Source organism: Strix uralensis, chromosome 21 (assembly GCF_047716275.1).
Source record: "Strix uralensis isolate ZFMK-TIS-50842 chromosome 21, bStrUra1, whole genome shotgun sequence".
Lineage (NCBI taxonomy): Eukaryota > Metazoa > Chordata > Aves > Strigiformes > Strigidae > Strix > Strix uralensis.
In genome coordinates this window covers 2,330,912-2,345,056 of record NC_133992.1, presented here as the reverse complement: position 1 = coordinate 2,345,056, position 14,145 = coordinate 2,330,912, and the positions used below count along the sequence as shown (strand labels likewise).

The following is a 14,145-nucleotide window of genomic DNA, read 5'->3' as shown; positions in this document are numbered from 1 at the left end:
TCAAATGCTCTGCTTGCTCTCATTTTTAACTTCACTGCCCCACACCCTGGGTATCTTTTTCCTCTTAGTTTCAGTACATGGAGATAAAGAAATCTAAAGCAGTATCACAGTGTGGGGCCTCTGATGCCTAAGCTGGGAGAAGGGGACTCTGGGAACGTCCAAAACTCCTTATCCCATGAGCTCTGGTGAGACCGATTATTTCTTCTACGTTTTGCTCTCTACAGCCTTTTTACACTTCCCTTTCACAACATTTCAATCCTTTTCCTAGTCTCTCTTCTAGGTCTGTCCCACGGGACACCCACTCCTACATTAAAACCAAGCCACAGACAAGATGGAAAGTCTCTGGAAGGTACCAGAAAGCTACAAGAGTCAGCAAGGACTCTGGCAACTGCCTTGCAGTCAGAATGAATGCTGACCATGGAAAAGTGCTCTTCTTGGGAACCCTCCCAGACCTTCAGCCTGCATGAATAAGCCAGCAATGAACAGAGGCGGGAAGAGAGCAGGAGATGCATCACCACCTCGGCACCAGCTCCCTGAACAGATCTCTGTCCTGTCAGCTGCAGCAGAGTCCAACCCTCCCTTTTTTCTAATTCTTCAGGATATCTTAAAGATCAGGAGAAAAAAATCTGAGTGATCCCAAAGGCACAACTCCTTCACCCTCTCTGCCAGAAACTCATACCCCATCACCAGGCAGCTGTTCTGTTCCAAAAGGGAAGCAAAGAGAAGAAAAGTCTGTATTGCCATCATCCCCTGCTGTAACCTCACAGAACATGGTCAGAGCACTCTGAGACAAGCAATAGAGGAGAGGTAAATGTTCCTCTTCAGTCACCTGGAAAATCCTCCCTCAGAATAAGACATCAAAGAGTTGCATAGGGATAGTCACACGGTATTTCTGAGCCATGGAAGTTCTCAGGCCTCACATCAGGAAGAATCAGAAGTTGCAACCAACAACAAATACTCTCCCTCACCTTTTTCTCACTACACGTACCCCCTGCAGTACCCTCTAATCCTCTTTACCTCCTGCTGATGTTCAGTTCCATACCCACCACCACCCTAGTGAAGGGAGCTGAGCATGGACAGACTGCAATTGCATTGAAAACAGAAGGTGAACAAAGCCTTGCAAATAACTCACCCCTCACTAAAATGCTCAGACTTGGCAGCCGGCCCACCCTGCTGATACACAATCCCTCTGTAGTTCTTCATTACCACCCCCCAATTTCTCAAAGACATTCTGCCACACACATACACACAAGCTCTCCAGAGGAATAGACTCTGAGGTGTAAAAATGAGCACCAAAGAATAAGATCTTTGTTCAGTTGTGGAATGTGAAGTAGGTGGGATGCAAAAGCCGTTATACCAGCTCCTTTCCTTGGAGTCAAGGGACTCTAAAGATAAAAAAAAGTCAAACCAAAATGGACAATCCTCAGAGAACAAAGCGCAGCAGAAATGGAGTGAGTTGGGGCATTCTCTGCACACTTGGCATCTCCATCCAGATGGTGGGTCTCCTGTGTCTGCCTGGGGAGCTACAGAGCTCCATGTTTCTACCGAGGAATTGAATTAGCAGGTGAAGTAGCAAAGGAACTGGCATTCCAAAGATTCACACCCACCTCATTTTCCGCATGAGGACTGTGCTCTGCAGGGAGACAGGAGGGTTCTAACTCCTGGATCCACAGGAGAGGAGGATGCTGCCCTTCCCTCCTCCATTTAGGCTTCCACTGTCTTACTGATGACTCTGCACCTTCCTGCTCCTCAAAGACCACAACCCTTTCCCCTCACCGCATTCATCAATGACTTTAAACCTTTCTTAAAGCTTTTTTGTGTGGGCTATAAACTACTGAAGTCAAGGCCTGCCTCTTTTCATTCACATTTAGGGTAGAGCCTTAATCCCAGCTGCAGTCTGCTGGCAGTGCAGGGAACATCCACACATCCAGCTAGGGTTATTAGAGTGGAAAGGAGTCCTATCCCACCAGGTAAAGACACTCACGGTGAAAGCCCAGAGTGCCATGAACATACATGCACCAAGGACTCAATTCTTCAGTGTGCTGAGCTGTCTGGGCCTAAGCCACTAACACACGCAAACAGGAATTTAACTACAGGATACTGGTGGGCTCGTACAGCCATAACACTGCCTCTCCCTGCTTTCTTCAGCCAAGCTGAGGAGTTGGAGCAGATTCGGGTACTTTTATATACGTGCTACTTCTTCAACTTACGTAGAAGAAAACTCCTTTGCTTCACTGGAGTTACTGGATGAAAGCTAATTATACAGCTTAAGTGCTCTGCCAAGCCAAAGGTGAAGTGTTCAGAAGCTTGCAAAAGCGGTACTGAGATACACAGAATTTCTGCAGGAAGGAAAGAGTTGACTTCTCTGTTATTGGACTACAGGGATGAACAAAAGGGAGCCAAATTTTCTACTCTCAACATTTTTATAGGATAGCAACCTTCCTAGCATGGTTATTTATAAATGTTACAGACTGTGTTAAATTATACACTGCAGAATTTCAAAAGATGACTTAAAAAATGATGATTCTTTTTTTCCTCTTCTATACACATTTAGAGTAATTTCTAGGCAACTTTATTTATTTCTAAGTCAATACTTAAGGATCCCATAAGGACTGTGGTGTTTCCATGTGTACCTCTCGCTGCTTGATTCTTATCTGCAGCAGCTGAATTCGCTTGGATTCAAATACAATCTCAAGCCTGACACACCAAGAAGAAAGCGGGTATGAGAAGGCTTCCCCGGAGAGCTTACGGATATGTTACGAGCACAGAGAGGGCTTAAGTGCTGGTCTGGGGAGCCCAACAGCAGCACATTACCCAGGAGTCGCATCAGCTCCATTGCCATGTTCTCGTTACCTACGTTCAGAGAGGAACTAACAACTAGGAGCACCCGTAAGGCTGAGTAAAACAACAGCTTCGTAACTGCGCATCAGAGAGGCTCCTACTCCTCGGCTTTCACCAGGGTTCCCCAGGTCTCAGGCACCTGAACAGATCTGCAGTTTCCCCTCATCTACATCAGAGATTCTCTGTCTGGCCTGAATTGGACCCCACAGATACCACGAGGGCACTACAAAGTGAGCAGGAGACAACACTTCTCCCTGTTGGAACTGGGGGGGCTGCAGAAAAGGACCAGCAAAGGCTCCGCTGACAGAAGCAGCTGCAAAAATAGCCATGATAAAGGACTCTCTTGCCATTCTGGGAAGCCTCCTCAGACCTGCCTGGCCTGTCTCCTCCTTCCCTCTGCCTCACAGACGCTCCAGCTCAGCTGCATTAAACCCCAGCCTTTTTCTACCCTTCCCTTCCTACCACCATGGGTTGTTAGACCAAATGTTAAGTAATGTGTCCCTGGAGTTTCTCATGCCTGAAAAAAAATCAAAGAAAACTGCAGTAAATTGTTTTAAAGCCCTTCCATTCACAAAGTTAGCACAATTCAGCCAAGGACAACTTGAAGGTCATTAGACCAGATCCAAGACAAAAGGCAGGGACTCGTTCAGTCGGCTGTCAAAGACTAGTGTGACTGGTCTTGTTCTTTTAGCAAGAGGTGTTTCCTGCCTGTAGAGGTTTAAACACACACACTTAACAGTTTACATAAAATTATAACATCACTCTATATTACATTCTATTTAATAACTTTATCCTCTGCAAAACAGTTCAACGCCACAGAACAACCTGCTACTTGTTCACACAGGATTTTCTGTGGGTTCAACAGGATTTTCTATAGGTTTTGTGTGCAAAATGTTTTCTTTCCTCACAGAGAAAACACAGCCATGTTAGAAGTCAAGTGAGTTTCTCTGGTGCTCTCTTGCCCATCAAGCAGAACTCATAACAAGCTGACAGGGATGTCTAAAAAATTAACACACTAGCTAGCACATGCTGGTGCCCTCAACTAGACAAGGCAAATCTCATTTCAACCCCTGTAGAAACAAACCCTGGGAATAAATCCAGATGTTACCTTTGTCAGAAAAGACAGCTTGCTGCACAAACACCAAGCATGTCAGTTAACACACTATAACTCACCTTTTTTTATTCCTCAGTGAAAGCAAGACCTAGGAGTGATAAACCAGTGTGGAAGCATTGTGCAGTGCAGTCTTTCACTTCCCAGCTGAAACTTCTTCCAAGGACATCAGCTCTAGGGGTGAATTTATAACAGGGCACTCGTCCACTAAAACTGAACTCATCCCCACAGCCCACCCAACCCCTGAGTCACCAGACTACCTTTTCTCCTCAAGGGCTACACAGATCTAGAGGGTGACTCCTCCTGCCTCTCAGCTGCTGAGATCTCACACTAACCCTTTATGATAAATAAATGCACTTTCATTTCAAGGCCTATGAATAAATAGACACACGCACATACGGATACAAACAAGGCATGTCAGTTCTCTTACCTGAGCCGTTTCTACCTTCAGGATGATTTTGTGAAAGATATTCTCCAAAAGCCCTTGCTGCTCTGCATATCCAAGCATCACAGAAGGCATCAAAGGAGAGAAAGAGATGGGTAATGGTTAAAGGCCAAGGAAAGAAAGAACAGTTCAATATCAATATACTGCTGTTTTCCTGCAGCTGCCCTTCCCTCGGCTTCAGGTGACACTAATTTAAACATGCTGCAATAGCAGTGGGGGCTTCCTGGTTAACACACCTCAGTTTTCCCCCAACCAAAGGGAATAACAGAGTCAGACTACAAGCACAGGACTATTTCAGGCTTTAGCTTCTCTGTTAAAACCAAAAAAAGAAATTGAAATGCACCTGCATTAAGCTTGGCCTTGTTTCAGTGATGCACGTAGGAACTGGATCACTGTCTCTAACCTCCCTAAGTTAAACAGTTAAACCCCTCCTGGCAGTTCAGGAAAGACGGTATCTCTACCCCAGTCCCAACCATCACCCCAGCCTTCTACTCCGGTTCTGAATGCCCCTATCTGTGAGCTATCACAGCTTAGACATTAATGCCAATACCCATTTTACCTACCTTTACCCTAAATTCTCGAGCACCAATTATGTCAGTATTTGGATTACTGGACAACCTTATTTGAGAGACTCCCACAACACCCCACAAAAGCAGTTCCTGGTTCTCTGATGGATTCAGGTTCCATGGATGACTGAGATTTTACTGAAATATATTAAGAATCAACCAGGCAGGGTGAGCTCAACCCTTATCACACATCAAGGCCTACATAAGAGAGCAAACCTATGAATACTCCAACCAAGGAAAAGCTTTCTGCTTGCAACCCACACAGGAAAGGAATCCTTGGTCAAGGCATGCATTCCCTGGTAGACAGTAAATACAATCTCCACTTTTCTATAGCCGGGCCATTTGTAACATCCAGCTGCTGTGCTTGTTCTCCTGTACTCGACAGACCTGTGACTCAAGAAAGCTAATACCAGCTTTTCCCCAGCCATCCATTTTCCCCAGGTTTGTAGTTTGTAGAACAATCTCTCCAAGGTGTGCAGCATCACAATCAGGCTGATATTTGCCAATGGACAGTCCAGGGTGAAGGTTCACAAAGAGTGAGAGAAAACAGCCACCCACCTACTGGGCAAGCCAAGCCAACAAAGCCCAGTAGCCAAGCACTCTCAGCCTGCAAGGACACCAGTAACTCTTGTGGGAGGAGACAAAGACCTGCTGCAACAGGGAAGACTCTCCACACCAAGGCATCATGTCCACTGTCCTCCACCTTCAGAGGTGCTCAACCTCAGAACATCCCTCTCCAGTTCAAGCTGCCACAAAAGGCTACGCTCATAACAGCCATTAAACATCTAAGTGGAAAATGGCTTTGACCTCCAAAACAACCTTCTGCTTTGCTATCTGACGCAGCAGCATACCCCAACTTCTGTAGCCAGGATTTTCCCCCACTGCTTTTATACACCTCCTCCCAAAGGGGAAAAGATTAACAAAACTACAATGTACCTCCCCGAGCAACTAGAGCTGGAAGGAGTGAAAAGTCCATTTGTCATCCACAGCCAGCAACCGGGGATCAATATGAACGAGTAATTTAATCTCCCTGGGACTAAATTTCAGCACAGCCAAATGCAAAATGCTTTGGAGCAGCGCAGCTGGAGCTGTGCAAGAAGCAAGGTTTAACCTTCTGCATCATTCCAGGCTAACATACAGTGCCGAGGTTTTTTCTGTTTCCAGGTTCCTGCCTGTCTAGTAGCAGGCTGTGCCTTTGGACACTAGCCTGGTGTGGCAGTTGCCCAAACTATCTTCCTCAATGCCTGAGCACCCCCAGACACGGTCATGCAGAGACTGTGCAAAATGGGAAGCTGTACAATTAATACACAATCCCCACTACAAAGAACAAAGGGCTGACCATCATGGTTCACCATACAAGAGGATAAGTGCCTCATGGCTGTTCCTTGCAACCACTATCTTTCTGTCTGGGCAAAAAGCAGGACTTGGTCCTGGGGCAACACACAAATGTAAAGCTGGGAGCTGGAGTGTGGCAACTTCAGGTAAGTGGTTGAGTCACCATCCCTGTAGGTATTTAAAAGACGTTGTGGATGTGGCGTTTAGGGACATGGTTTAGTGGTGGACTTGGCAGTTTACAGTTGGACTTGATCTTAGGGGTCTTTTCCAACCTAAATGATTCCATGATTCTACAATTCTAACATCAGGCTATGCAGCTGCAAGAGCACTCCTGAGCTACTCCTGCACTCCACCTGAGAGGTGGTTAAGGCTCAGCCAGAGCCACGGCTGATCTCACGTAGCACTGGCAACTGCCCTGCTTTGAGCAGATGGCTGGGCTAGAGACTTCCAAGATCTTCCACTAAGACTTCTGTGATTTCAAGGCTTCCCATGGAAACGTCTGTCCTTACAAGGCATCATCAAGATTCACAAACAGGGCGCTTATACCCTTGGGAAAGACTTTGAAGCTTCTCCTGTGCAGCAGCAGTAGAAAAAAATAACAGCAAGCAAGTTCTCAGGTAAATTATCAGTGAGAGAACATGGTGATTTACACAAAAAATGCTAAAATATGATGATAAAATTTAGTCTGTAACTAGTTCAAAAGCTCCAAGAGCATGTTAGTTCATCTGTCATTCTCTCCATTCATCTCTCTGCTAATGCCCAAAGCTGATCTGTCTCCCTTAAAATCTGAAACAATGCTTCACCCTTAGCTTGCAAACCACAGGCTCAAAAAATCAGTACCAAGCACCTCCTAAGACCCAAACTGCAAATGGCTAACACGGAGCCAGAGAGAAGCACTGCTGCCTTCCATCCCACCTCTTCCACGGTGAAAATAGCGTCACTCAGAATAAGAGCCTGAGTTTAAAGGTGCTGCAGTGCCTCTAACCTCACTCTCCTGTTTCCCCAAGCAGACGAAGAGGGTAAAATCCCAAGTGCCAGAGCTCCCAGAGAACAGAGCTCTCCTTGCACTCACTCAAAAACATTGCTGCTTGGGCCGGGCTGAACCCGCGGTTCTGTCACTACTGTTCCACTCGCACTGCTCTCAGACGCTGCAGGCCAACCTAAGAGCAAATGAACGTGGATGCTTGATCACAGTTATCTAGCGACAGCTAATAAGGCAATGACGCCTGCACGGTACAATGTGCGGCGGGGGTTTTCCAGCCAATTACACCGCAAACTTCAGACTAATTTTTTGGCCTATTATCTCAGCGGTTGCCTTCTACATTCCTGCTTCCCAATGCCATCGGCTTTTCCTTGGCTGTGTCTCAGCTGATCTCCCACAGATGTCTGCATGTGCCCTTTGCCAAGGGGACTCTGCTGGCCACGCTAGCTCCTTATGCCCGTCTCCCCTTGCCAAGCCTTTTGTGTTCCTTCTCTGCCCTCACTGTGCTCACAGTCACCCCAGTTTACCAGCATCTGCCCATATCATTAATGTGCCATTTACCCCCTCTCCTTGGCTACCCACTGACTTGATCGAAATAAAGCCAGAGCAGAATTCAAACAGATGGTAGCTGCTCTATTCATCCCATTCTTTTCTATTTCTTTTATCAACACACGGCATTAATACAAGGCACACAATTGTACCTTTCTCTCAGTTCAGTTTTGCCTTCACTATCACAGTCAACATAGTTCAAGTACCATCAAGCCACCTGATGGCACTGGACAGATAACCCCTCAACTGGGCTCGGAGCAGAGACACCTCAGGATAATTTAACTGGCAAGAGATAAAAAAGGAAACTTGTTTCACATAAATGAGATAAAGTAGAAGGTGCCTTACAGATAACACGGGCCGATGAGCTATAACCCTGAGTGTATGACACTGCGAACGCTGCATACAAATGAGCAGGTAGTACTGAGAGGTAATCAGCTGATGACATGACAAGTTTAGCCCTGACTCATCTAGAGAGAGGTTTTTATTTTAGTGGCAAATCAGACCTGCATGTTACTCAGTCAGCACAGCTTGATTTAACAAAAGGACATCAACCAGGGACCATAGCCTTGGTACGCTGCACTACTGAGTCTAACCAGTAAAGACAAGACTGCCACCGCCTCAGAGAAAACCCCACCATCTTCTCCAGCTTCTTCTCCATCAAAAAGACTTCAAGAGCGCAGAGGGTGGGATGGGGTAGCACAACACAGGTGACAAAGGCAGCTGCCCTTCGGAGGGCATTTCTCAGTACTCACTGCATGTTAGATGTCAAAGCCGGACTCGGGTCTGGACAAGAAACTGAGATTTTCCAAAGAAGCACAGACAGTCTAGACATACATTTGCTAGAAGGAGGAAAGCCGCCAAATAACAAAGATCTTGATTACAATGTGGTGAGCATGGAACAGCCTTCACATCTCTGAAATAATCACATCAACAGGATAAAAAGGGCCTTGATGCATACTAGCAGCTATGAGAAATTGATGCACACAAATTTATGCAATCCACCAAACTGACGCTGAACTGTGTGAAGAAATGTGTACTGAAACACTCAAAGATACACAAAAGACCTGAGATAACTCCATTTAGAGCATAGCAGCCAGCTAAGCAAAACCTGGACTATTCAGGAGTATTACATGGAAAAACAAAGAACACCCACCACCTCCTCGTGTTCCTTCAGAAGTACTGCCCAGAGGAATTGCAGCAGGAATCTGTTGTGACAGCATGTGACAGTGCTGCATCTCAGGAAAACAGAAGAGAAGAGACCTCCTGCATCATCAGGACCTACGTCCTCCTACAGCAGCAATCCTGCTCTTGTCACTAAGCAGAGAGGGGAACACTGCCAGCATATCCATAGTTAACAGCTCAGTCATGAAAAGACTGTTGACACCTACGTTGTTTAAACCTAATAGTAACAATACCCTGACAAAAATTAGGTTTCTGAAATATCTATGTAGGGAGATGGTAGCTGGAAAATTTTAATTTTAAGATTCTAAATTCTCACTGTCAAGAAAGGGAAATTGGATGTCAGCAATGGATCTTAAAGTCAAAGACCCCATAGTCTTGTAGCTTGGACAGGAGGAGAGAGGACAGAGCAGGAAGAAGTTAAAAGAACAAGATAATCAAAGCATGAAAGTTCATACAACTCACAGGAAAATTCACAAGCTGAAAAAAAGGAACCTAGACTCCATGAAGAACGCCGATCTAACTGAAAAATTGCTCACACAGTAAGAAACTTGGGATAAGGAACACATTCAAGTGCCTTGACATTTTGTTAGTGCAAGATTTACCCTTTTGCAGCAATTAACACTTTGTGGCCTTGTTTAAACTCACTCTCTAGCTCTCTCTAGTCGTTAGAGAGGGAATGAGGCCAAATTCGTTCCTCTCTGTGGGTATCTTGGTCTAGATGCCCAAGTCACAGAATCACAGAATCATCTAGGTTGGAAAAGCCCTTGAAGCTCCTCCAGTCCAACCATGAACCTCACCCTGACCGTTCCCAACTCCACCAGATCCCTCAGCGCTGGCTCAACCCGACTCTTCAACCCCTCCAGGGATGGGGACTCCCCCCCTGCCCTGGGCAGCCCATTCCAACGCCCAACAACCCCTTCTGCAAAGAAATCCTTCCTAAGAGCCAGTCTGACCCTGCCCTGGCGCAGCTTGAGGCCATTCCCTCTTGTCCTGGCGCTGGTTCCTTGGCTCAAGAGACTCATCCCCCCTCTCTGCACCCTCCTGTCAGGGAGTTGCAGAGGGCCATGAGGTCTCCCCTCTGCCTCCTGAAACTGGGTAAGATGAACCACATTTTTGACTCAAATATTTCTTGTGCTAACTATAGCAAACACCCAGCAAAAGTCTCATGTGTGTTTGCTCACACTATCACACGCTCCCAAAGAAAAGCTGTAGGCCGGAGTAACACAAAGCAGAGCTGCAGGAAAAGATGTACTTTATTGCCACATTTGGGGTGCCAGTATCGTCTGTGGGCATCAAGGCAGCAAGGACAAAGAGAGCGCATTTCTCAAGGCTTTGGTTCATCTACACCCTTAAAAGTGTGCTGAGGAAGCCAAGGAGCGTGTGTCGGACAGGACGCAGGTCAGGACCCTGAAGAGAACCTGCAAAGCCCAAAGCGCAGCAGCCTGGCAGCTGTCAGCAGAGGGGCAGCACCAAGGTCATGACTCAAGGACGACTGCGTCATCCCTGCCTTCAGCGCTCGTGCCCCGGGAGCCGCAAGGCAAAAAAAGCTCACATAGGAAGGAAACACTGTACGAGAGCGAGATGTCACATACAGGCACTTCAGATCTGATCAAAGCAACCACACCAAGCCACAGTCGCTTCCCGGGTGCCGTACACGGAATCAGCGCACAGCTCGCTGCAACTCTCTCAGGAGAAGACAAGGCTACAGAGACCAAAGTTGGCAGCACTGTGGATGCTCCCAACAATGCTAGCACAGAGCAGCTATGCCATTATTTTGTAAGAAGCTATTTAAAAGACCTAGCAGACAACAAACTGCATGGAGCTTAATTAATTCTCCCGGGGCAGGAGACTCCCCTGAGTCGCTCTGCAGAGATTTTAATTTAAGAATCTAGGGAGCTTGCACCTTCTGCTTAGATCACATTACTCACAACAGCAAACAAATGATGCTCCCTGCTCAGTAAGACAGTCAAATGCACACACACACACTCCAGCTACACATAATAAATATACATCAGTGGCCACTTGGAATTTCAGGAGATAATTTTTCTCTCTAAAAGAGAATTCAGGAGAATCATGCACAGAGCAGAGCTCCGGAGGTGCAGAGAAACAATCTCAGGGCATCTCCTCCCGCAGCACGAGAACAGGATCCCACAGCTGCCTACACGAAACCGCAAGGGACCTGATCATTGCAGCAGTGCTACCTATACAGGTGATCCGAGTCCTCCACCGCTTTGGGAAGGGAGGAATAGTCTATCTCTGTAGCCTTACCTACTGTCCTGCAGAGTCTTCGCTGTAGATAAGGAAGATAAGGACACAGGGGATACATGGAGGACCCAGGGCAGAGCAGAGGAGCTGTGTGCGATGTGCTTGGGGAAGCCTGGAAGAAACCTTTCAGCAGGTGGGTCATCACCACTGTAGAAATTCTGAGGGTGGCAGAGTCCACACAAGGCAGGGACTGAGACAGGCCTGGAGTGGCAGGATGGAGGTACACTGGCAGTGCCCATCCCCACCAGCACCTTCTCCAGGCAAAGAGGCAATGCAGGGAGTTCCTCAACACGTTCTCTGCACTCCCCAAAGGCTTTTTTGAATAGGCATTTCTAGCACAGGGCATGAACAGGGAGACACAAAAGAGCACCTGTCCTGTGCCGTGGTCTACGTGACCAGACACTCCTCGAGGACTTTAAGTTCCCCAGCCCAAGTCCACTCAGGTAACTCTTCTGGTCAAACCACCACAATTCACACCTCCACCAAGAGACACCTCAGAGCTCCCACATAACACTAGCAGCAGCTGGTCAGTAGTTAGCAGGCGTGTAGCAAACCAGAACCCCAGAGGCACCTCCTGGACTCTACACAGTTGATACTACTTGAGCAGCATCTGCCCATGCTGGTGTAGGCTAGCAAGCCATTGCATTCAAAACACGTTAGTCGCTCCCAAACACCCACGCTACCATTTGAAATCTTACCAATTACCAAATATGTTGTTTGTGTGACTGGCTGTCTAATCCTTCTCCCAGAACCCCATTACAACAGTTATGGTGCATTTTGTGTCATTTCCGTATATCCACCTGGCTGACATCTGCCAAATAGAATCCCACTTCCAGATCTCTGAAAGCACTCAGGTTTTCCTTACTGGTTACAACCAGGGTGTATTATAATGTGGGGAAAAATTCCAGGCTCTGCCCGGACAGCTTTCTCCAGAGGCACTCCAGACCTTGCAGGATGGATTTCTTTACAGTGTAACCAGACAGCAATATAAAGATTTCTTCACTTCAAGCCATAAGCCTTTATCTTTCCTCCCGGCACAGCAGAGATGCCGTAATGCTGAGTTACAGTCACAAAAAGGTGACTGACATCTCTCAGTAGCACAGATCGAGTCCTACACATGACTCCAGGTTATTCTAATGCAATTTTGTCTAACACAAAGGAGAGGTTATATAATGCAGCTGAAAAGTTTATTTCTTCCCATTTTTTTTCTGCAGCAAAGAGCTAGTCTGGATGTAGCAGAGACACCGACTGACCTACCCCCTTGCACAGCCGTGCTGTAGGAGCAGCGAAAAAGCTGCGCCAATGCCCCGAAACAGTCACCAGATGACTGCCGTGACACTTGCGCTGCAGCGTGGGAGAAGGGTCGTTTCCATCTCTCTGGGCAAAGGGCACTGACCTGCGACAGCTTTTTAAACCTAAGGACAATCAAGCAGTAAATACATTTTCTAGGATCTCCCATGTTTGATACCAAAAAGCACTGGGACCGGGCAGTAAGTGAAATTCTATACTGTAGAAGAAGCAATATAAAAACGTAACAAACACAATATAGAACCCAAATCTTTTAAGTGGTCAGCGGCAGCGGCGTGGGGCACTGCCGGAGAGGGCAGGTGAGGTGGGACCAGATCTTCCCGCAATAGGGTTTCCATTCAGAGGAGCAAGACCCCCTGAAGAAAGCTGCTGCCTTTGCCCTCGGACACGCAGATGGCATTTCAGCGGAGGACAAACCACCCAGCAAACCGACCGTGCTTCCAGTTCCCGAAGATCTGAAAGATCCAGCCCTGACAAACCCACCTCTGCCCTGCTCCTCGCCAGCCCCGCAGCCGGACCCAGCAGACGCCGGCAGCACGGGCGGGGATCAGCGCCCCGACGGCTGAGTGCGGGGGGACCGCGGTCACCCACGGCCACCAGCCGGCTGCTTTTGGGGGGCCCCGCAGCACCCAGCGAGGGGGACGAGCCGGCCGCGGGCACACGCCGGGGCCCCCCGAAGCTCTGTGCCCCCCCGGCTGCCGCTGCCGAGCCCCGGGGGCTGAGCCCCCCGCCCCGATGGGCCCCGCACGGCCGCCGCTCCGGCCCTGGGGGACAAGCCCCGGGGTCGCGCCCGCAGCCGGCTCGCCCCGAGGGGCTCGGGGCCTTCTCCCCGCGGGCAGAGCCCCCCCAGCACGGCCGGGCAGGCTCGGCGGGGCCCGCTCCCCCGGCACCCACCTCACTTTGGCCGCCACCGACGACATGGCCTCGTTCCTCAGCGTCTTCCTTTTGGACACGGCTGTGCCCATATTCGCGCGGGGGGGAGCGGCCGGGGGAGCGCTCATCGCACGACCCCGCGGCTGCCCATGCCGCGGCGGGGCCGGGTGCCGGGGCGAGCCGCCGCCGCCCCTCGCTGCCGCGCTCCCTCAGCGCCCCGCCATGCCGCGGCCCCCCCGCCCCGCCCCGCCGCGCTGCCCCCGGCGAGTGCTGCGCTCCGCCGCCGCCGCTGCCTCCTCATTGACTGCGGCAGGAGGGAGGGCCCGGCCGCCCAGGAAGCGCCGCTATATTTGGCCGCCGGCTCCCCCCTCCGCCCCCGCCTCCTCCCGCCTGACATCATGGCGGGCCTCGGCCCGGTGACCCCGCGAAGGGCGCTCGGCCCCGCGGCGCGGCCACCGGCGGGACCCGCGATCAGCGCGGTCCTGCCCTGCGGGGGTCGTGTCCGCACCCGAGGGGAGGCCCGGGGCGGGAGGGGGGGGGGGTGCTCCCGCCAGGAAACAGACCCGCAACCGGCAAAAAAACCCGAAAGCCGTCATTTTGACATAAAACTGTCGCCTGCCTTTGACGGAACCGGTGAAAGGGTTTGTGCACGGTTTATTTTCCGCAGCGAGGCGGAGGGTGGGTGCAC

The 14,145-nt window shown here is 49.3% G+C and overlaps 1 protein-coding gene across 5 annotated transcripts in view; it reads right to left on the bottom strand.

The window, feature by feature from the left end:
- The window catches only part of NSMF (NMDA receptor synaptonuclear signaling and neuronal migration factor), a 48,447-nt gene extending 34,722 nt beyond the window's left edge, over nucleotides 1-13,725 (bottom strand). For 4 of the 5 annotated variants that reach the window (XM_074891037.1, XM_074891039.1, XM_074891038.1 and 1 more), the window contains exons 1-2: nucleotides 13,479-13,725; nucleotides 4,383-4,444 (exon numbers count right to left, since the gene is read on the bottom strand). In XM_074891037.1, the coding sequence (XP_074747138.1) occupies nucleotides 4,383-4,444; nucleotides 13,479-13,585 (169 nt within the window). In that variant the 5' untranslated portion in view covers nucleotides 13,586-13,725. The remainder of the gene's footprint in view (nucleotides 1-4,382; nucleotides 4,445-13,478) is intronic. The other variant, XM_074891041.1, reaches the window with a different exon arrangement.
- Nucleotides 13,726-14,145: the final 420 nt, after the last annotated feature.